At 42.2% G+C, this 24273-nt stretch overlaps 1 protein-coding gene across 4 annotated transcripts in view; it reads right to left on the bottom strand.

Annotated features, from left to right (window-relative positions):
* The window catches only part of LOC122940198 (inactive phospholipase C-like protein 2), a 128759-nt gene that overhangs the window by 56143 nt on the left and 48343 nt on the right, over positions 1-24273 (bottom strand). For all 4 annotated transcript variants that reach the window (XM_044296641.1, XM_044296642.1, XM_044296643.1 and 1 more), the window contains exon 2: positions 4706-7186. In XM_044296641.1, coding sequence (XP_044152576.1) covers positions 4706-7186 — 2481 coding nt within the window. The remainder of the gene's footprint in view (positions 1-4705; positions 7187-24273) is intronic.

Below are 24273 nucleotides of genomic sequence, written 5' to 3'. Positions count from 1 at the left end.
ACTTGGTGACAGGCGCAGCTTGCCCCTGATTTTGTATATGGCCAAAAAATGAACAGACTATTGCTGGTTAAATGCACTTGGTGTGACAGCTTCACCCTGATGTAGGCTTTAGCCAAAAAACAACCACACCATTGAGGGTTAAATGCACTTGGTGACAGGCGCAGCTTGCCCCTGATTTTGTATATGGCCAAAAAATGAACAGACTATTGCTGGTTAAATGCACTTGGTGTGACAGCTTCACCCTGATGTAGGCTTTAGCCAAAAAACAACCACACCATTGAGGGTTAAATGCACTTGGTGACAGGCGCAGCTTGCCCCTGATTTTGTATATGGCCAAAAAATGAACAGACTATTGCTGGTTAAATGCACTTGGTGTGACAGCTTCACCCTGATGTAGGCTTTAGCCAAAAAACAACCACACCATTGAGGGTTAAATGCACTTGGTCGCAGCTTGTGCTGGCGCACCACAAGACACAAAATGGCCGCCGATCACCCCAGAAAAATGAGACTGACAAACGGTCTGTGCAGCCTAAAAACAGTGAGCAATTGAGGATCAGCAGCTCAATGATCCACAGCTGCAGATCGATCAGTTAATCAAGTCCTTTGGAGGAGTTAATCTGCCTAATCTCGCCCTACTGTCGCAGCCGCAACCTCTCCCTACGCTAATCAGAGCAGAGTGACGGGCGGCGCTATGTGACTCCAGCTTAAATAGAGGCTGGGTCACATGGTGCTCTGGCCAATCACAGCCATGCCAATAGTAGGCATGGCTGTGATGGCCTCTTGGGGCAAGTAGTATGACGCTTGTTGATTGGCTGCTTTGCAGCCTTTCAAAAAGCGCCAAGAAAGCGTCACAAAAGCGCGAAGAAAGCGACGAACACCGAACCCGAACCCGGACTTTTACGAAAATGTCCGGGTTCGGGTCCGTGTCACGGACACCCCAAAATTCGGTACGAACCCGAACTATACAGTTCGAGTTCGCTCATCCCTATTCACAAGGTCACTCTTTTTCTCTGACATAATTTTGATAGATAAGACCTAATGTTCTTTCTCCCTTTGTACTTCAATTTAAGGTGGATTTAAACAGTTTGTTTTGACAGATTATCTGAGACAGACAAACCTTCCTGGGAACGCTCATTCCCGACAATCTGCCCATGTAAAGGTGCCGCCGATCAACAGATGAACGAGCAAAAAGCTCGTCCATCGGGTGATCCTGCCTTCCGTGCAGGCACCTAAATTATAGTTTCTGGCCAGCAGCTCGTGCAGTCTAAACAGCAATTTGCTGCCCAGAAACAATGCAGCTCTATAAGGACGAGCAATCGCAATAGCACTCCCTCGTCCTCATACTGTGGAGGTGATCGCTGCATGTGAATGCAGTGGTCTCATTCATTGAGCCAGCAGCTGACGGTCACCCAACAATATGCTGATGCTTGGTGCGTCTAAATGCCCCTTTAGGGTTGTGCAAATTGCAGGACATGTATGGTAGGTAAATAACCTGGACAATATGCTAATCACTGATCTGCATTGCATCTAACCTTCTCACATATACACTAATAACACTGTTTGCTACAAGTCAAAAGTGGAGGGAGGATAGAACTTTGCCTGTCCATTGGTCAAAAATTTAAACTTTAGACCACCCCCCTTCAAGTAGATGATCTTATTTATCTGTGTCCCTAAAGCTGGCCTTAAATGTCACATAAAACCAGCAGAACTAGATGATTTCAGTTGGACTGGCCAACCATCACCAAATATACAATGCATTACAGAAATCTTCAGACACCTTTACGTTTTCAAGTTTTCCCTTAACAATCTGCACTCAATACCCCATAATAACAAAGTGAAAACAAAATTTTAGCAATTTTTGCTATTTTACTAAAAAAGGAAAAACTAAGGAAAAGACATAAGTATTCAGACTCTTTGCTTTGACACTTGAAATTTAACTCTGGGGCCTCCTATTTCTCTTGATCATATGTGAGATGTTTCTACACCTTGATCACCTGTGCTAAATTCAGTTTATTGGACATGATTTGCAGAAATCAAGCCATGAGGAGAAAAAAAACTACCTGTAGAGCTCAAAGACCGGACTGTGTGGAAGCACAAATATGGAGTAGAGCAAAAAAATAATTACTGTATTTTTTGGCCTATAAGATGCACTTTTTTCGCCCCAAAAGTGGGGGGGAAATAGCAGCGCGTCTTATGGGGCGAATGCTGCATTTTGCCGAACTGTCACTGATACGCCGCAATGCCGCGCGGCGGGTGTATCAGCTGAGAGGGAGGAGGGGCTGGGGGCCGGCATCTGGTTTTATAATGACAGCGGGGCCCGTGCAGTGACTGTATTCTACTACACAGGCCCCGCTCACTGTATATACCGCAATCTTATCTATAATTGTAGGTATTGTTAATATATACAAATTCAGGGTAATCAGCGCCTGTATTACTTACAACAAGCACTCGGTAGCAGAGAGGAGTGAGGAGGCAGGCCGGGAGGACGGGCGCTGGCAGCATGAGTCACTACGTCACGCACCTGCGCCGCCCACTTTATGAATGTATATATTAACAATGCCTACAATTATAGATAAGATTATATACAGTGAGCGGGGACCGTCTAGCAGAATACAGTCATTGCACAGGCCACGCTGTCATTATAAAAACAGATGCGACCCCCACCCCCTGTATTGGGGGTCATTCACACTACAGGGACACTGTTATGGAGGGGATCTGTGGATGACACATATATGTGTCATCCACAGATTCCCCCATAACAGTGTCATCCACAGATCCCCATAACAGTGCCATCCAGAGACCCCAATAAGAGCCATCCAGAGATCCCCCATAACAGTGTCACCCATAGATCCCCCATAATAGTGTCACCCACAGATCCCCCATAATACTGTCATCCACAGACCACCATTAGTTTAAAACCCAGCAAAAGCACACCTTTTTGTTAAAAAAAATGTTTTTCTTATTTTCCTCCTCAAAAACCTAGGTGCTCTTATGGGCGTCTTATAGGGCGAAAAAAAATACGGTATGCTGCACTGAACGTTCCCTGGAGCACAGTGGCCTCCATAATTCTTAAATGGAAGAAGTTTAGTACAATCAGGACTTCCTAGAGCTGGCCACCCCACCAAACTAAATAATCAGAGGAGAAGGGACTTGGTAAGAGAGTTGACCAAGAACTCAATGGTCCCTCTGGCTGAGCTCCAAAGATCCTGCATCCAGATGGGAGAAACTTCCAGAAGGTTAACCTTCATTACAGCATTCAATCAATCTAGGCATTATGGCAGAATTGCCAGAAAGAAGCCCCTCTTCAGTAAAAGACACATAAAAGCCTGCTTGGAGTTTGTACAAAAGCACCTAAACAATTATCAGACTGTGAGAAGCAAGATTCTCTGGTGTGTTGAAACTAAGATTGAACTTTTTGGCCTCAATTCTAAGTGCCATGTCTGGAGCAAACCAGTTACTGCTCATCGCCTGCCCCATACCATCCCTACAGTGAAACATGGTGGTAGTAGCATCATGTTGGGGGGCTGTATTTCAGCGGCTAGGACAGGGAGAATGTCAGGGTTAAGGGAAAGCTGAATAGAGCAAAGTACAGGGGTATTTTTCATGAAAACCTGATCCAGAGTGACTTCAAAATGGGCAAGAAGGTTCCACTTCCAACAAGACAATGATTCTAAGCACACAGCCAGTGCAACACAGGAGTGGTTTAGATACAACTCTGTAAAGGTCCTTGAGCGCCCTGACTTGAACCCACCCAATTGAACATCTTTGGAGAGACCTGAAAATGTCTGTCCACTGATGGTCTTGACCCAACCTGACAGAACCCTTGAAAGGATCTGCAGAAAAGAATGGCAGAAAATCCCCAAAATCCAGGTGTGCAAACCATATTGCATCATACCCAAGAAGAATGGAGGCTGTAATTTCAGCAAAAGGTGCTTCAATTAAGTACTGAGTAAAGGGTCTGAATACATATGTCAATGCAAGATTTTAGTTTTTCCTTTTCAATAAATAAGGATTTATTCATTATGGCGGATTGAGTGCAGAATGAGGGGAAAAATATTTTTTTTTAGGCAGCAACATAAAATGTGAAAAAAGTGAAAAGGTCTGAAGACTTTCTGAGTGCATTGTATATAGGAGTGTCCTGGATCTACCCAACAAAAGTTGTTGAGAGAAAGAAATCAGGCTGTTTGATTTCAACATGCCCAATCCTTTGTTCGCAGGGGTGTTTAGCATGAGCAGAAAGTTTCCCTCTCCCTAATGAGAATATGCATAATTGGCTGAGCCAAGTATGGGGTGGTTGAGAGGAATAGCTGTCGGCAGAACAAACATATATAAAGTGCATGGACAGCTTTTAGAATAACCGGTCTACTGCAAAAGAGATTACCTTAGGAGAGGCTTAGGTTTCACTAGCAGAATTATCCAGTGTTCGCGTGTTCTAATTACAGAACAGTATTTCAGAAACTCTGTATTAGACTCATAGAGAGCACAGCAAGATTTTAATACCCACTCGGCTTATGTTTAATTAAAAGGTTGGAGCAGGCGAAAGGAAAGAGAAGTAGCACAAGGAGAATATGAGAATATAGTGGGGAAAACATGTTTGAAGGGATAATTCTATTGTGCTGTACAAAGAACCACCAAAGTCCTAATTCTACTCATAAAAGATTTGATAATAGCTTTGAAAAAAAAAACGAAGATATAAACAGGTTACCTGAACATTTTCACGAAGATCAGTAGCCTCTCGTACAGCCTGAGTGGCCGTCCTGAATACTTCATCTATGGCTTTGATGCCAGTAGTCTTTGTTGAAGTATATTCACGAACCTTTTTTCCCTTGCGCACAGACAGTCCCCTCTTGTGGGCCTTTCCACCACCTCGTCTGTTGGTAATTGCAATGTGTACAAATAATGTGGTGTTCTGGAGAAACTCTCCTGTCAAGGACTGTAATGGGACATGTCTAAAGCCAGTTTGCAAACACTCAAAGGGGATAGTATATTGGGCTATGAATTCATCTCCAATATAGTCATCATCCAGGACCACAAACCTCAGGATTGCCAGCTCTGGAAGATTTATGTGAAATTCAAAGCTCTCATCAAATATGGGATTGTCTCCATTTTGGGTTACAGTCTTTGTTCGATGTTCTGCACAATCAGCAGGTATTCCATGGATCTCTACATACACATATGGCTCCACTACATCTCCTTTTGCTCCTGACCCTTTGGGTTTTGGCAGGTTCTGACCACTAATTATTTTGAGATGGAGGAGTTGTGCAGAAACACCAGGCAAGGAATCCTTAGCATTTGCACTGAAATATGATACTTCTTCCCTCATTATTGAGGGGCGTAAGACATAGCCACAGTTTCCATTCTGGCGAAACCATCCAGTATTGAGGTCCATCATAAGTCCTGGGGTTTGGTAGTTCATGGCCACAATCTGACAACCACATTTCCAGAAATCTTGAGGATTCATATTGCTAGAATCTATCCTCATTGAGCTTGGGTAGACCCTTGAAAGGAATTTTTTGTTATACTTCACAAATTCTTCAGGATACTCATTGGCAAAACGACTGGCGGTAACTTCATTAAAAGAGCACACTTGCCAGTATTTTTGGCACCTTTTGGACATTTCAAAGTCCTTAAACCTTACTGATTGGCACAGGTTAACTCGGTCTGAAAGTTCTTTACAAAGGCGCAGCTTTCTGGGACCCGTTCCATTGACATGTTCTCTGCCATCATGTCCCAATCTCCTGGCTATCTCCATTCCTTCATCTTCATCAGTTACATCTCCCTCTAAGTCAGAGTTATCTGGTGGCAGTTTTTTGCCCTTTATTAGAATCTTCCCTTTAAGTTGCTCTGGAGAAGGCAAGTAATTTTCATCAATACAAGGTGGTTCACTGTAAAGCCTTTCCCCAAGAATCTTTTTCAAGCACTGGGCCATGATACGCTGTTGTCGAACAGAGCAATGAACTACCAAGCAAATTATCAAGGGATATTCAGATGCCTCAAATGCATACTTGTCTATGACACTTATGACACTACGGAAAGCCACCTGTGATACCACAGAAAGTCCAAGGTATATAAGAGGCTCATTGTCAGGGCCATCCCAGACAACAAGTTCAATGCTTCGGCAACCCATTTTAAGGGCATGAATATACCCACTGATGTCCGATGTGCCCCAGTAGTGGTCTTCCATTTGGCATGCACTATGAGCAGAATTTATGTAGTAGTGAGATAATGGTCTAGTCATGTCTTGACAAACCACTTTATGGTGAGGATCAAAGATATTACAGTCTGAAGAAAGTAGATAGCGGGTGAAACCATCAATTGTAAGGTAACCCTTTTCACGTCCTTCTTTGGAGGGTTCATATTTATTGATGATTTCAAAAGATGTGTTCTCATTGACCTCTTCCATACCTTGTTCCACCTCCATAAAGATCATAAGATCTTTTAAGTCTAAATATTCTTTATTGCTAGAAAATTGCACTAGTAAAAAGAAGACCTCTGGCCTGGTACACAGTTCACAGTATGCTTCTACAAACACTTCACAAGTAACGTTAGCGCCAAACTTTTCACAACCTTTTTGCAGCTCCTTAAATTTTAATTCCACTGTTGATGTCTTCATACCAGGGTTGAGCCCCTTGATAAGCTGAATGGCTCTAGACAAAGGAATCTGTCCTCCTTTCTCCATATCAGCTATCTCAAAAAGAGATGAGATCCACAGAGTCCTTAAACTTGTTTGATTGGCTCCTAGAACATCTGGAGTGTGCTTTCCATAAGAAACTAAATATCTGAGTCCCATCACCCAAGTATTGACAATATCAGCAGTGCTGGCAACAAGGTCTAATGATTCATAGTTCTCCCCATAAATGATAGAAAAGGCACATTCTTCTGGAAACTGGTCAGACAACCCATTACTTCTCAAAACGGGAGTTTTCTTTCCTACCCGAACCTCGCGAATTGATTTGATCTCCAGTTTAGCTTTCTCCGAATCTTTCTTGGAAGGCTCCCATCGGAGAAAACGCATATCTGGATCTAACAGGAAAAATCGATTGTACATCCTTGAGTTGGAACGCACTTTCTTCATTTCACAGCCTTCCATCATAAAGGAGATGCAGGCTGCGGTGCTGTTGATTTTGCGGTTGTTGGGCATTGTGCAGAATGACACAGTCTTCTTTTGCTTCTGACGGGATCCATCCTAGAAATAAAAATACAAAGAATGTATTAAAGACCAGAAGCTAACACTTCAATACAATCTATAAATAGTTATATCATAAAAGGGTTAAGACCTCATCGAGTAGAAACTCTAGAAACTCAATTGTAGTGTTTATACAATGTGGTTGAAAAAGCTAGGCTTTTAGGGATTGCTGAACTGGCCTGAAATTGCCTCATGCATATTTACATAATGTTTTGGGGTTTTTTTTCGGTGATTTTAAATTTTTTCTTGTCACTATAGTTACAGAAAAAAATACTAAAATTATGCGAGTTTTCGCACTGGCCCCTAGGCCTAAAATATGCCATCACTTCCTGTTCTTTAAGAGCAGCCACATGAGCCATAGACACAATGTACAGGATGGGACCTCAGTGACCTTTATAGGGAACTTTTCTAGGCATGCTTTTTGACCTGTGCAGGACTCAGAAGGGAGCAGTTCAGCTGTGATATCACCTATTGTGAATGTTAGATACTGTATTATCTGTATATACTTGTTATCTGTCATTGTAATTCTGCTTTTGATAACGATGAGAACAGCTACTAAAAAGTTACCGATACAGAACAGAAAATCATGGCCTATTATTATGCCTAGTTGCCAGTGCAAAAATTGCAGGATTGTATAACATTTTTAAAATATAGAGACATGGAAAATGTAAAACACTCATCAAAAAATGTTTAACATAAAACTTTCATTTTCTAATGACATCATAGGTAATTTTCTGAAGACACATTCCATTTAAAGGGGCTGTCTCAACTCAGACATTGGTGGCATGTTGCCACCAATGACATAAGGGTGGGTCCTATCTCTAGGACCTGTTCCTATCTCCAGAATAGGCCTCCAAAGTGACAAAGAGCACACCGTGCAAGCGCAGCCACTCTCCATTCACTGGTTTGGCTATTTTCAGCAGTCCCATAGAGGTAAACGGAGAGGTGGCCATGCATGCACAGTGTGATTTCCATTCATCACTATAAGACTTGCAAAAATAGCTGAGCACAGCGCATGCGTGGTGCGCTCTCCTTATAAAATGGGCAGATTATTCCTATGAGTAGTGTCTGTTTAGTATTTTCAGTGCATAATGCTGTACTGTTTTAATGGCCTGTAGGTTTTTATGGTTCATTCACAGCCCTTAGCTCTTTATACACAATACAAAAACGAGGTAGTCATAAGGTGATCAGACAATTTAAATATTCACGTTAATGAGCAACAAGTAGTCATGATTTTATAAGTCTTTCTGCTCTGGGTATTCACATAAGCCATAGGTGGGAATGCAAATTAATTCATAATAAGATCCATCAGCAATTAGCCTACTTGTTGTCAGCTATTAGGTAGATAACCAAATAGATTTTTTTTACACAATGCATAGAGTAAATCATCCAAACATGCAAAGACGGTAGACTACATTACCTGACTATTACCATTGCTAATATAGGTTAAGCTTCTCTAGAGAGACATTAATATTGTCAATCAATATGTCATCAATTCCTGATTGACAAGGGTCCAATGCTGTAACCTCCCCAATTGCTGGAACAAATTTGCAGTGGTACTATTTATTATTATACACACTTATATAGCGCTACTATATTCTGCAGGGCTTTACAGACATTAGCATCACTTCTCGGTTCCCGATGAGGCTCACAATCTAAGTTCCCTATCAGTATGTTTTTTGGAGTGTGGGAGGAAACCGGAGTACCCGGAGGAAACCCATGCAAACGCAGGAACATATAAAACTCTATGCAGATGTTGGTCGGATTTGAACCCAAGACCCCAGCGCTGCAAGACCCCAGTGCTAACAAAGACCCCAGTGCTAACCACTTACCCACCGTGCTACTCACCATGCACTAGGAGAGTGCCCAGTGCCTCTGCAAGCCTGGCTATCCTAGCATTGCATTCTAGCAATCGGCAGAAAATTGCAAAAATCAGTAGCTCTCTCAAGACGACTTCTATAAATATGCGCAACACATAAAATATATTTACACACTATATATATCCAAGTCTCCATGCTCATCCATTCCGTGCAGTTGTGATGTGACTTAATACTTTAGGCTATGTCTCCACTTCAAAGAGGCCACTCTGTACAAGCTAGTAAGAAATCAGAGCAGGAGATGCCATGAGTCATCGCTATGATACAGTAACTGAACGAGCGAACTGATTTTCCCTCAAGAAGGCAAACAAAACTGTGAAATCCTCTATAAGTAGTATTTTGGTAGAATTTGGGTAGAAGTGGAGCTAAAAATTGACTACATGCTTTACTGTCAATGTTAAATGCAAATGAAATAACTTGAAAAACGAAATAAAAATAAACAACATAAAATATGGTCCAGACAAGTAAATGTACCACTGTGATAAACATGAGCATGATCTCCTAAGAGACACCCACAAAATTGTCCTTCTGCCACTTAATCCTGATGTAGCCATGACGTGCATCTCTAGCACCCCTCTCCTCCCCCGTAGGCCTCATTAAATCCCACAGATTAAGCAGAACTAATGAGCCCGTTTACAGTGCGATAAGCAGAGATTGCTAGCTAATGATCCAGCACTGGAACAAACAGGCAGTCTGCTTCTAGATTTTATACCCATTAACCCACTGAAGGCACAGCGAGGGGTTCCACATCCAGGGCAAATCACAGCAATCCAAAAACCAGGCAGGATTTCCATATAAAAAATAATTTGTTAAGAGGAAGCTATGATTTAGGGTTTACAAAGTGAAGGAATTTCATTCTCCAATGAATGATAGTTACTCCCCTCTGATAATACATCCCAGATTCTCTCAAACGCTCATTGAAAACCTTTGCGAACAAGAGGCAGCAAATGATCATTATGTTTACGGAGAGAATATTTCTATGCCTTATGTGCAGTATAATAAGCACATGCAAGTGACCTCTGTCATAACAATTCCTCCTTGACCCACATCCAGAAATAAGCCATACATTTTTCCTCATTCTGTTTCATGGTCGCTGGAACTTTGTAATGGGACCACCCATCCTGCTTCAAAAAAGAAGGTCTCATAAAGAACATATCAGGTCTCAAAGTCTAGAAACTGGAAGATATACAACAGACTAGATTACATATTGGACTGACCCTCCATGCTGGCATATACAATAGATAGCTGTCCCGATCGGTGACCATAACATTCTCTACATGACCCAATCAACTCCAACACTATTGTCAAGTTTTAATTGCCGATATCAAGATCTGGCTATATTCTGACATATGGATTGTATCAAGATCTTTTTACTGATACAACTGCAATAAAAAAATAAAAAAAAACATTTTATTCCGAACTCAGGGAGTGAATGTTTGTTTCCCTGCCTTCTTCTTATGTGATCCAACCCAATTTTTTTGCTAAATATATGCCATCCATTTGTACCAAAGGACGTGACCAGCACTGGAAAGCTGAGCTGCACCAAGGGGCCAGGACCAACCATAAAGGATACAATAATTTTTTCTCAGGAAGGCCACAACCAACATTCACAAGACAGGAACAACTAAACCAGGCAATATGCATAGTTCAATAGGGTGGATCCTGCTGATAAACGCTACAGTCCATTTCCGTAACCTTGCCCACTGTGACATACATTTAGTTTTTGTCTGCTACTCCCAAATTGACTAGAAACTTGCAACTGGATTTTCAAAAAAAATTGTATGCAGTTTTTGAAGCCAAACCCAAGAACAGAAGATCATGTAATGGTGGACATGTATGAAGGAAAGACTTTAGGGGGAATTTACTAAAGTCCTTTTTTGCGCCCAAATTTTTGACTTTTATTCCTTTTCCACTAGCTCACCACTTTTATTAAAAAAATGGGCTTGCCGTGGACGGGAGGGGTCAGGACAGTGTATTCATTCATTATAAACACAAATCTAAATTCTCTCTTCATCTTCTCCTCTTTTGGAACACATTTGTGGATTCAAAGACTGCATAAGAACGCATGAACCATGCACCTTCAAAGGACTCCTCAAATCCTATTACGTCAACTAACACAAATCATGTGGGGACCACCTATAGTATCATTATCCAACGACCAATCTCTGACATTTCCAATAAAGATAATCATCTCATAGCACAGTATGCATGCTTATCTCTCAACATATCTGGTGAACTTCCCATGATGAAAGTAGAGCTGGCTTCCTGTCCCTACCCAAGACACAAAAACAGTTATAGAAAGAGATCCAACAAGTAAACAACATGTGAATATACCTACACTAAAGGTGTACTATGTCAATGAGCATCTACATAGATCTGGATGGCTAGAAACCACAGGATTATGTGATTTTTATAGGTCACATGTTGTAGATGCACAGACAGTGGAAGGCTAGTGACGCCAAGTGCCAGGTTAATAATTGGAATGATACATTCAGTTTATTATGCTGAAAATTTGAAGCCACGCAGTATAAAACATGTACTGAAGATTTCAGGTACTGTGCAGTGATAAGATAAGATAAGATGCCTTTATTGTCACTGTACAATACAATGTAATACAATGTACAATACAATGAAATGTTGTTTGGAGCAATCCTAGAAGCCATGGACAGAGGAACAAAGAACTGACATTTAAACTAAAGCATTACACAAGAAAAAAACAAAACATTGCACTAGAAGGCATTACTATTCACAGTTCACAGCATATATATATAGCAAGAGCAAAGTAGGAAGTGCTTATGAGTATATATACACACTGATTCAGACACCACGGCAGACAAGGGGTCATCATGGGTTCATGAATGCAGCAGTCACTTTCAGTCTGTGGTAGTTTCTCTCCTAGGAAGAGGCAATAATCTCTGAGCATTTAGGAGACTGATTGCTTTGGGGTAAAAGCTGTTCTTCAGCCTAGTGGTGCGGGCATGTAGGGCTCTAAGACGCCTACCAGAGGGTAGGGGAGTGAAAAGGCGGTGGCCGGGGTGAGTTGGATCCCCGCAGATAATTTTTGCCCTGTTGCTGCAGCGAGCAGTGAAGATGTCATCCAGTGATGGTAACTGAGTACCAGTGATTCTGCCAGCCATTCTGATGATGCGCTTGAGGGTCTTCTTGTCCTCAGAAGAGCAGCCGGAGTACCACACTGTAATGCAGTATGTGATAACAGATTCTATGGTGCACCTGTAAAAATTGACAAGCAGCTGTTTTGTGCTTTCTTCAGACTCCTCAGAAAATAAAGCCCACAGAGCCTCCAATGCAGATTCCGTCACAAATGCTGAAGAACATAGTGCAGCATGCTGCACCAATCTATCCGGTAAAACTATGGACACCAGTATAGTTAGGCCGCGTTCACATCTTCATTAAGATGTTCCGGCTGCCTGAGACAGCACAAATGCCAGCTGTCGGACAGAATAGAAACCGCTGCATGCACCGGTCTTCATCCAGGCAATAACCTGCATTTATGCCGGAAAGTATCTAGATCATTGCCGGATCCCATTATAGTCAATAGAGAATCCATCAAGGCTGAATATGGTGAACTCCAGCAGGCTGTTCTCTACAGAGATGTGAAAGTGACCTTAATGGGGTCTTCTGAGCACTGTTCCTATAGGTCATGTGAAGGAATCCGTCTTTTTCCTTGCTTTCTGTTGTCTTGTTCCCTCAACTGACGGAACAGAAGAACGAAATGCCTGACGGAGATGTGAATGAAGTCTGAGGAAGAGGAGCAAGCAACACGCCGTGATAAAATGAGGAAGCAGGTACATTCAAACGTGTGCAGAGAACATAATCACATCATTAGCCGATCCATGAAAGCCTCAGGAGAGAACAAGTTCTTTATAACCCCAATAATGAAACAACCACATGGAAATAAGGGGAGCTGAGCATCTTCTTGGAGCTTAGTTCACCCTGATAAGGTGGACCCCAGGCTTGTCAAACCGACTTCATGCTGTGGAGAGCTGAAGTGTGAAACCTAGAGGCAACTTCTGTACATAGTGTTTAAACGCTGAAGATGTGATGTGCATCGTCTGTCAGATGAACTCTATGTGATCAGGCAATGACTGACAATGAGTAGGTGCTCGAGCCCATCTTTCCTTGTCAGAGATTAGAATTGAAGGATTAATAGAACAAAAGAAAAGAACACAGAGCTGCCTTTAGATTAACACAGAACAGAGCTCAACAATCCCCAGGAGCCTAAAAAATGGGTATCTATATGGGGTGCAGAGGTCGCAGTCACACCTGGATCCTGTAGCTTGCAGTGGCGTCAACAATCCAATCATCATATTAAAGGATAGTAGATGGCACATGAGTGTTTGAGTGTATTGAATATTTTGTATCTGGAAATTCATGTAAAGCTTCAGGGCAGTGCCACATATGTTAGATCTACTCCATGTGGGACACCGAGAACCCCTGTAGGTATCTTCTGTGGTGTTCAGCACTAGGAAAAGAGCAATTGAAAATTGAACCTGAATAATAAAGAATATTCATATATCTAGCGGTCTGCTCCACTGCTGACTATTAAAAAGTAAATGAGTTATGGCACTGCCACATGGGGTCGATTATTTGCCATGGATTTTATCATTTGTTACATGCGGATTTGCTGCATATTTTGCTGTTGACTTTACCCTCTTTGTGCATTGCTCAAAGTGGACCTGTCACTACAAAATGCAGTGTAATCTGCAGGCAGTGAGTTATAGAGCAGGCGGAGCTGAGCAGATTGGTACTGTACATAGTTTTGTAGGAAAATTTGTAATTTATACATTTATATCTCTGCTATTACTAACTTAAAAAGCATCTCTCAGCATGTTCAACCCTACCAAAAAACTATAAGGTCATTTACTTTCAGATGTACACCAGTTTTCTGAAGTATATCTATCGCAGATTGCAGTGCAAGGGTTATTTGCACCGCAATCTGCGACTTTTCTCCACTCACGCCAGGTCTAAAAAAGGGGCCGTGGCATAGGCGAGGAAGGGGAGTCAGCAGGCCTGTCTCATTTAGCATTTTCTACTCCTGTTTTAGATTACATTTAGACCGGCACCTCTTCATAACTTTAAATGACCCCCTATATATTTATTTTTTCTGTAGGGTTAATAATTGCTGAGATAATTTTTTTTATATTTATGTAAATTACCTAATTTGGAGCACCAAGGAGTTGACCATAGTGCTAGGGGTGCCACTAGCACAAAGCCTCTGTGCTCTCTGTACTCCCCCTTTCTTTTGAGTGGCAGGGCTAGACATTTCATCTAGTCCTGTGTTCTCACGGCAGCGCCAGAGCTCAGGGACTAAGAGCTTTTATAGTGAATCAGATGCAGCTTCCTGAGCTTGGAAAACAGTGTTAGATCTACCACGCATGCACTGAGTTGGCTAAGTGACTCAGCACCTGCGCAGTGAATCTGGTGAGCACTCCTTTTCAAGATCTTGAAATCCATCTCGCAGGCACCAAGTAACAGAGCCTTGGCGCTGGCGCAAGAACACAGGGCTAGCCCTGTCTCTGAATACATAGAGCACAGGGGGTGTTCTGCAAGAGGTTCTTCTAGTACTATGGCCAGCCCCTTGGCACTCCAAAGAGGTAATTTACATAAATATAAACATTTATATACCTAAGCAACTATTAACCCTATAGAGAAATGAAATATATTGTTTTACTCTGCATGGTCAACCCTTCCAGGCAATATGCCTAGTTTAATAGGAATGATCATGCTGACAGATGCACTTTAAGACCAACCCCTGTCAACAACTCTCAGTGGTCTTAAAGGGCATCTGTCAGCAGATTTGCACCTACAGTGAGGGAAAAAAGCATTTGACACACTGGTGAAAATCACATTGTATGATTTTTAAATAATAAATCTGCATTTTATTGCATGAAATAAGTAGTTGATACAATAGAAAACCAGAACTTAATATCTGGTACTTCTGGTTAGAAGTTTCCTATAGTTCTTGACCAAGTTTGCACACACTGCAGCAGGGATTTCAGCCCATTCCTCCATACAGATCTTCTCCAGATCTTTCAGGTTTCGGGGCTGTCGCTGGGCTGCATTGAGTTTCCGCTCCCACCAAAGATTTTCGATTGGGTTCAGGTGTGGATACTGGCTAGGCCACTCCAGGACCTTGAAATGCTTCTTACAGAGCCACTCCTTAGTTGCTCTGGCTGTGTGTTTCAGGTCATTATCATGCTGGAAGACCCAGGGAAGGAGGTTGTTGGCCAAAATCTTATGATACATGGCCCCATCCATCCTCCCTTCAATACGGTGCAGTTGTCCTGTCCCCTTTGTAGAAAAGCACCCCCAAAGTATGATGTTTCCACCCCCATGCTTCACGTTTGGGACGGTGTTCTTGAGGTTGTACTTATCCTTCTTCTTTATCCAAACACGGAGAGTGAAGTTGATACCAAAAGGTTTTATTTTGGTCTCATCTCTACACATGACCTTCTCCTATGCCTCCTCTGGATCATCGAGATGGTCATTGGCAAACTTCAAACGGGCCTGAACACGTGCTGGTGTGAGCAGGAGGACCTTTCGTGCCCTGCAGGATTTTAATCCATGACTAAGTAGCGTGTTACTAATAGTAATCTTTGAGACTGTGGTCTCAGCTCTCTTCAGGTCATTGACCAGGTCCTCCCTTGTAGTTCTGGGCTGATTCCTGACCTTTCTAAGAATCATCCTTACCCCACGAGGCGAGATCTTGCATGGAGCCCCAGACCGAGGAAGACTGACAGTCATCTTGTGTTTCTTCCATTTTCTAATAATTGCGCCAACAGTTGTTGCCTTCTCACCAAGCTGCTTGTCTATTGTCCTGTAGACCATCCCAGCCTTGTGAAGGTCTACAATTTTGTCCCTGGTGTCCTTAGACAGCTCTTTGGTCTTGGCCATGTTGGAGAGGTTGGAGTGTGATTGACTGGGTGTGTGGACAGGTGTCTTTTAGACAGGCAACGAGTTCAAACAGGTGCAATTAATACAGGTAATGAATGCAGAGTAGGAGGGCGGCTTAACCACCTCCTGTCCGCCCATAGACTATAAACGTCCGGGAGGTGGTTCTATATTTCTGAATGGACGTTCCAGAACGTCCGTTCAGAAACTGCAGCTGCACGCTAATCGTGCAGCTGCTGATCGGGTTGATCGGGACAGCAGGGCAACCCAGAGAGAAGGCAGGGACAGTGCCCAGGTGTCCCTGCCTTCTGGATCGCTGCATACACAGCGCTGTGTATGCAGAGCAGGAAGCGCTCATGTGACCGCCGGGATCGGAGAGTGCACAGACCTCGATCAGCCTTGCACTGAGGCTGTACAGCCTCTCTGGGGGGTGCATTTCTCCTGTAACTGGGGCTACTATGTCAGCCCCAGTTACAGGACAAATTAACAGTGAAAAAAAAAAATGAAAGTGAAGTAAATGTCCCCCAGAGGTCTTGTATGACCTTATGGGGGCCGAAAATTGTAAAAAAAAAAAAAAAAAAAAAAAGTGTTAAAAAAAATAATAAAAATAAGGTTTCACATGTAAAAATCTCCAAGTAAGGAATAAAAAAAAAATAGAAAAATAGAAAAAATAAAATAAAATAGACATATTTGGTATTGCTGCGTCCGTGACGGTCGGCTCTATAAATAGACCACATAATCGACCCAGTCCAATAAACACCATAACATTTATTTATTTTTTAACTGTCAAAAAAGCCATTTTTGTCACCTTACATCACAAAAAGTGCAACACCAAGTGATCAAAAAGGCGTATGTACCACAAAATGGTACCAATAAAACCGTCACCTCATCCCGCAAAAAATGAGCCCCTACATACTCTCAAAAAATAAAAAAAAACTATAGCTCTTAGAACATGGAGACACTAAAACATAATTTTTTGGGTTTCAAAAATGCTATTATTGTGTAAAACTTTAATAAATAAGAAAAAGTATACATATTAGGTATCGCCACGTCTGTAACAATCTGCTCTATAAAAATGTCACTTGACTGAACCCCTCAGGTGAACGCTGTAAAAATAAATAAATAAAAACTGTGCTAAAACAACCCATTTTTTGGTCACCTTGCCCCATAAAGTGTTAGAATAAATGATCAAAAAATTATATGTACCCAAAAATAGTACCAATTAAACTGGCACCTTATCCCCTAGTTTCCAAAATGGGATCACTTCTTGGGAGTTTCTACTGTAAGGGTGCATCAGGGGGGCTTCAAATGGGACATGGCATCTAAAAACCATGTGGAGTTCCTTTTCTTCTGAGCCCTGCCGTGTGCCCATACAGCAGTTTATGACCACATGTGGGCTGTTTCTGTAAACCGCAGAATCTGGGTAATAAATATTGAGTTTTGTTTGGCTGTTAACCATCGATGTGTTAAAGAAAAAATTGGATTAAAATGGAAAATCTGCCCAAAAAGTTAAATTTAAAAATTTGATTTCCATTTTCCTTTAATTCTTGTGGAACACCTAAAGGGTTAACAAAGTTTGTAAAATCGGTTTTAGGTAACTTGAGGGGTGTAGTTTCTACAATGGGGTCATTTATGGGGGTTTCCACTATGTAGGCCCCACAAAGTGACTTCAGACCTGAACTGGTCCTTAAAGGGACTCTGTCACCACTTTCTAACCCCCACTTTTAAAACTATAGTTCTGTCCATGGAGCCCCTGTGATTACAATGGTGTTGTTATATGCGAAATCTGCTGGCTCGTTTTGATAAAAAAAACTTTTATCTAACCTGTCAATCATGATGATAAGGTGCCCAGGGCGTTTCTCCTGGTCTGAACATGCCGCCCGCCGCTGCCGTTGGTGCCCAGCTCCTCCTCTGATCCTTTCAGCGCCGCCTGAATGTGAAGAAATACGCCTCCGGCTCTCCCTCAGTCCCCCCTCCTTTTCTAAAATTTTGCGCGTGCGCACAGGCCTGTGCCTGATGCGCCCGTGCAGACTTTTCGATTCAGCCTCATTGAGCGAAGTGCGCATGCGCATGCACACTTCGCTCAACCTCCCGATAACGCGAACACTGCCGCACGCGCGGGATCTTAGAAAAGAAGGAGGGGGGACTGAGGGAGAGCCGGAGGCGTATTTCTTCACATTCAGGCGGCGCTAATTCAAGGCAGAGGAGGAGCTGGGCACCAACGGCGGCGGGCGGCATGTTCAGACCAGGAGAAACGCCCTGGGCACCTTATCCTCATGATTGACAGGTTAGATAAAAGTTTTTTTTATCAAAACGAGCCAGCAGATTTCGCATATAACAACACCATTGTAATCACAGGGGCTCCATGGACAGAACTATAGTTTTAAAAGTGGGGGTTAGAAAGTGGTGACAGAGTCCCTTTAAAAAGTGGGTTTTGGCAATTTTCTTAAAAATTTGAAGAATTGCTTCTAAACTTCTTAGCCTTCTAACGTCCTAAAAAAATAAAATTACATTTCCAAAATGATGCCAACATAAAGTAGACATATGGGGAATGTTAAGTAATAAATATTTTATGAGGTATCACTTTCTGTTTTAAAAGCAGAAATTGAAATTGCAAATTTTTCAAAGATTTTTGGTAAATTTGGGATTTTTTCATAAATAAAGGTGAAATATATTGACTCAAATTTATGACTATCATGAAGTAAAATGTGTTGCGAGAAAACAATCTCTGAATGACTTGGATAAGTAAAGGCGTTCCAAAGTTATTACCACATAAAGTGAGATGTGTCAGTTTTGCAAAATTAGGCCTGGTCAGGAAGGGGGCAAATGGTCCAGATGGGAAGTGGTTAAAGAAAAACTAACAGGTCTATGAGAGCCAGAATTCTTGCTGGTTGGTAGGTAATCAAATATTTATTTCATGCAATAAAATATAAATGAATTATTTAATACAATGTGATTTTCTGGATTTTTTTTAGATTCTGTCTCTCAGTTGAAGTGTACCTACGATAAAAATTACAGACCTCTCCATTCTTTGTAGGTGGGAAAATTCACCAGTGTATCAAATACTTATTTGCCCCACTGTATGTGTCCCATGTTCATATGTGCCTGCGTTGCTAAGAAAAATGATGTTTTAATATATGCAGATGAGCTTCTAGATGCAATGGGGGCATTGCCGTTACACCTAGAAGCTCTGCTCTTTTTGCAACTGCTGTGCCCTCTCCACTTTGATTGACAGAGCCAGGCCTGATGATGTTTTCACTGCCTGGCCCTGTCAATTAAAGTGGAGAGGGTGGAGCAATTGCAGAGAGAGCAGAGCCTCTAGGTGTAATGGCAATGCCCCTTTTGCTCCTAGAGGCTCATTTGCATATATCAAGACATATGAACATGGGACAAACACAAAGCGGACATGCAACAGGTCATGCCCTTTAAATGGTAAGTCTCATCTCGACATTAATAAGCGCCCAGCTGCTCTGCTGTTTCTCAGTCACCCGGTGGTCGGGACTTAGCCTCATCTTGCCCTAGTACTGGCAAGATGAAACAACACCTTTAAGTGAAGAAAAAGCAGAGATATGATAGATGTATAAATTATAAAAGTTTTACTGAATCTTTTCCCACAAAACTATATATCAACCTGCTCAGCTTCTCCTGCTCTACGATGTGCTGCCTGCAGAATGCATTGCATTTTGTGGTGATAGGTCCTCTTTAAGGGCATGTTCTCAAAGCTTTTTCAAATTGGATTTTGGTGCGGATTGCGCACCCAAAAACCACAGAAAATCATCTCCACTGATTTCAAGAGGTTGCAGTTTTACAGCATCTGGAGAGCCACAGCTGGAGACCACCGACTTACAAGCAGCAGTGTGCTGGAGAAAAGAAAGCTTGGGGTATGCACAAGACTAGGATCCTGATTTCCTAGAAACTGATATAACTGAGCTGATTAATGAAGGATGGGCTTTAATTGATTGGACTATAACAGGAGACGTCTTTCAGCATCTCAATTACCCCACCCAGGTTTAGAATAAACATCTTGTACAGTTCTCACAGTAACTGCACGTGGTTTCAAATCCCTATTTCTTTTTATTATTTAGGTCAAAATCAGAAGTGATCCAGTGACCTTCAGAGCACATGTCCTTACGTCAGGGCCTCTTCCTGACTAGTGATGGGGGGGGGGGGGGGGGGCGTAGTGTAAAAATGGAAACCGGAACAATGGAAGGGTCACATCTGCTGCTCATAGAATCCCAACAGGTCAGCAAGAAGGCATCTGCATTTATGAGTAGGAATGTCAGCATCCTGCAATTCAGGCTACAGGAAGGGGGAAGTCTGTGCTGCTTATGTCTGCTAGACTACTATTGTTGAGTAAGAGAGTATATACAGTACAAAACCACAGTAACATAGTTGGTAAGGTTGAAAAAAAAACACACAGGTGCATCAAGTCCAACCTATAATCCTACCATGTTGATCCAGAAGAAGGCAAAGACTGAGGAGGAAGCCCATTTCCCCATATTAAGAAGGAAAACAATTATTTCATGACTCCAAATAAAGTAGGATCAACATCCCATCTCCAGAAATCTAGCACCTAAAATGTGTGATATTATTATGAAGAAAGGCAACCACAGTAACAGTTGGTAGAACTATTTCTATGGGAGGCACCGAGAGGTACAGTATGGATCTATAAACGTTCATGGGTGCCATAGATACGGTATGGCCTTGAGCATCTTTTGGGAGAAATCAGGCTGCGTCTCCACGTTCAGCGTTTCTGATGCAGTTTTTAAGCCAAAACCAAGAGAACGTAAGGATGAAGGAAAGATCATAACCTTACCTCTCTGGTGTAAACCCAGCTTTAGGGGAATTCTGCACACAGACTATTGGTGCAGCATTAATAAATCATGGAGCAATTTGAAAGAGCAAGACCACCCACTGAATTGATACACTAGGCTCATTATATTCAACTACCAGAATCGCACAAGGATAATGATGAGTGGCGTGTCCTAGACCCAAAGACAATCTGGGGAATTTATCACGCCCTGCAATCCAATCTTTTGTGACTTTTTTGCACGAAATTTGTGACTTCTTGTTTTGGAAAGTGTGCATGATTAGCTATGATACTATAGTTTCACTCCAGATGTAACACTCACTCCAGTGGGGTGGAGGTAGTATGAAAGACTGGAGTAGCATTTCTAGACAAAAGGGTAAGGTTTAAATATGCATCAAATTTAACAGCGAGTGACATTTGATAAATTTGCACAAAGTACACAAGTAACATAAACAATCATGAGTCCTACATGCTGTGAAAGAACACACATAATGAGGTACCACAAACGTAAGAATCTAAGGCTACATTAACGCGACATAGAAAAGCAGCAATCACATGGCCGTTGTTTTAGAACCATTTAAATTACATGGGGTTGTTCACATGGTGTTTTTTTTAACAGCCAGTGAACAGCAGTATATGTCCTATTTTGGGCAGTTTTCATGACCTGATGGATCCAAATCAATGGGTCCATTTTTTACAACCGTTTAGACAGGAGTGTCCCCATTTAATGACTGTTAAAAATGGGTACACTGCTGCCTTTCAAGGCTTAAAATTAAAGTATATTTTTATAAAAAAATATTTATGTTTAAATAAATAATACTCACCTCATCCATTTGCATTCCATCTGCACTCCCAGCGTGATGTCAACACACTGGGAGAGTCAGGTCCTACTGTCTCCAGTGAAGAGCGAATGTCCCCGCGCGTGCAAATGAATGAGGCCAGTATTTTTTTCCTGCACAAACAGAATGGGGACCACTACAAGGGGGGCATTATTCTTACTGAGGAACAGTAAAAGTGGGCATTATTCTTATCGGTGATCACTAAGAAGGGGCATTAGGCCTATTGAGGACCACTAAGAGGAGACATTATTCCTACTGGGGAGCAGTAAGAGGTAGCATTATCCCTTTTGGGCATCAGTAGAAAGGGGCGGTATTCCTATTGAGAAGAACTAGGAGGGGACATTACTCCTATTGAGGAGCACTAGGAGGGGGGATTATTCCTATTGGGCAGCAGTAAAAAGGGGCATTATACCTATTGAGGAGCACTAGGAGGGGACATTATTCCTATTGACGAGCACCAGGAAGGGGCATTATTCCTATTGAGGAGCACTAAGGGGGGCCATTATTCCTATAGGAGAGCAGTAGAAAGGAGCATTATTCCAATTGAGAAGCACTAGCAGGTGGCATTATTCCTATTGGGGAGCAGTATGAGGGGGAATTATGCTTACTGAGGATCACATAGGGGGCCATTAATCATACTGGAGGGCACTATGAGGGCCATTTGATGTCCAGGGAGCCCTATGGGGGAGGGTGTACTATATATACTGTGATGGTGCTCCAGGGGTTGGGATTAGGGATGAGTAAATCGACTTCGAATGAAACATCTGAAGTCGATTCGCATAAAACTTTGTTCTAATACTGTATGGAGCAGGAGCTCCGTACAATATTAGAATGGATTAGCTCCGATGAGCCGAAGTTATTGCTTCACAAAGTCTTGTGAGACTTTGCGCAAAAACTACATAAATTAATTTGTACTGTAAAAAAAACCATTTGGAACCGAACCCGAGTTTGGAAAATGTTTTTTTTACAGTACAAATTTATTTATGAAGTTATTACGTGAAGTCTCGCTCATCGAAGCCAATACATTCTAATACAATTAGGGCTGCAACGATTAATCGATATAATCGATAATATTCGATAACTGGATTCGTTGCCGACGAATCCAGTTATCGAATAATCGTCCGATTCGTTGTCGGCGCCGTTTACCCGCTTTCGCCCGCCCCTTCATCAGACTTGCATAAATTACATACACATCGCCGTCCTCAGCCACCCAGGCTCAGCCTCTTCCTCCTCGTTCGCTGCAGACTCAGCCCACCGACTCTGAAGTCACGTGTCACAGAGCCTCTGAGCGCAGTGTGTGAGCGGCGCGAAAGTCTCCTCAGCTCAGGTCGCGAAAGGCTCCTCAGCTCAGTCCCACTCCCTCCGGACTGGCTCTCAAGGTAATGTCTGGTCACTGGTGCAACTCTGCATGTATTATGACGGGCTGCACGTGGCCCCAATTATGATTATGTCCGCCCTGTCGTCCATGCTCCCTGCCTGCCTGCAACTAGCTGGAGGCACCACAAATTTGAAATAGCAGGCAGTGGGGAATGGGGATGAGTCTCAGACAAGTGACTGCCATGAACAGTGCACTACACAGTCATCCGAAATGAAGTACAGTCCTATTTTGCTGAGAAGCCTCTCCACAATGATGGCAACCCTTTGAGCTGGTGGAAGTCTAACGAAGACAGGTATCCTACATTGGTTAAACTTGCAAGATCATACTTGTGTATCCCAAGTACATCCACACCATCGGAACGCCTCTTCTCAGCAAAGGGCAACATAGCGTGTAAGAAGAGAGCTAGCCTCAGCCCTGACCATATGGATATGTTGTCTTTTTTACATTGTAATGCCAAATTGTTATAATTATGTAACTCTTAAAATTGTTTCAATATGGCTTTTATACATATTTTTACAAGTAAAATGACATAATCCCATTACTTTGAGTTTTTGTTGTTTTTCCGATTAATCGATTAATCGTAGAAATTAATCGGCAACTAATCGATTATTCAAATAATCGTTAGCTGCAGCCCTAAATACAATTAGAACTAAGTTTTATGCAAATCGACTTTGGATGTTTCATCCGAAGTCGATTCGCTGATCCCTAGTTGGGATGTTAAAAAAAATAAAATAAATTCCACCATTTTCAAATGCCGTTTTTAGCAGTTGTTTAAAAGGGATGCAAAAAAAAACCTGTTCTTAAACGGACATGTGATGGCCGTTAAAAAAAACTGCCACCACACGTCTAAGGCTGAACTTGACTGCTCCAACTGAGGTCAGTAAACCGTGATCAAAATGGAAAACCTTATAATATAGGGGATAGATCAGGGATTAATATTTGGTAAGAGGACAGGTTTCCACTCAAAGAAAAAAATCCCCTAGTGCAGTGATGGCGAACATTTTACAGACCGAGTGCCCAAACTGCAACATAAACCCACTTATTTATCGCAAAGTGCCAACACAGCTATTTACCTTGAATACTACAGTCTAATATAGAATATCTTCCATGTACTTTATCATTTATCTACAATAACCTACCTACATTCAGTGTGCCCTGCTGAATGGCAGGAAAAGTCTAAGGCATATGGGTACACCATAGACTTTTTCAAGGGTGTGGGTGCCCACAGAGAGGGCTCAGAGTGCCGCCTCTGGCATCCATGCCATAGGTTC

Source organism: Bufo gargarizans, chromosome 6 (assembly GCF_014858855.1).
Source record: "Bufo gargarizans isolate SCDJY-AF-19 chromosome 6, ASM1485885v1, whole genome shotgun sequence".
Lineage (NCBI taxonomy): Eukaryota > Metazoa > Chordata > Amphibia > Anura > Bufonidae > Bufo > Bufo gargarizans.
Note: the sequence above shows the minus strand (reverse complement) of the source record. Positions and strands in the feature narration are given on the sequence as shown.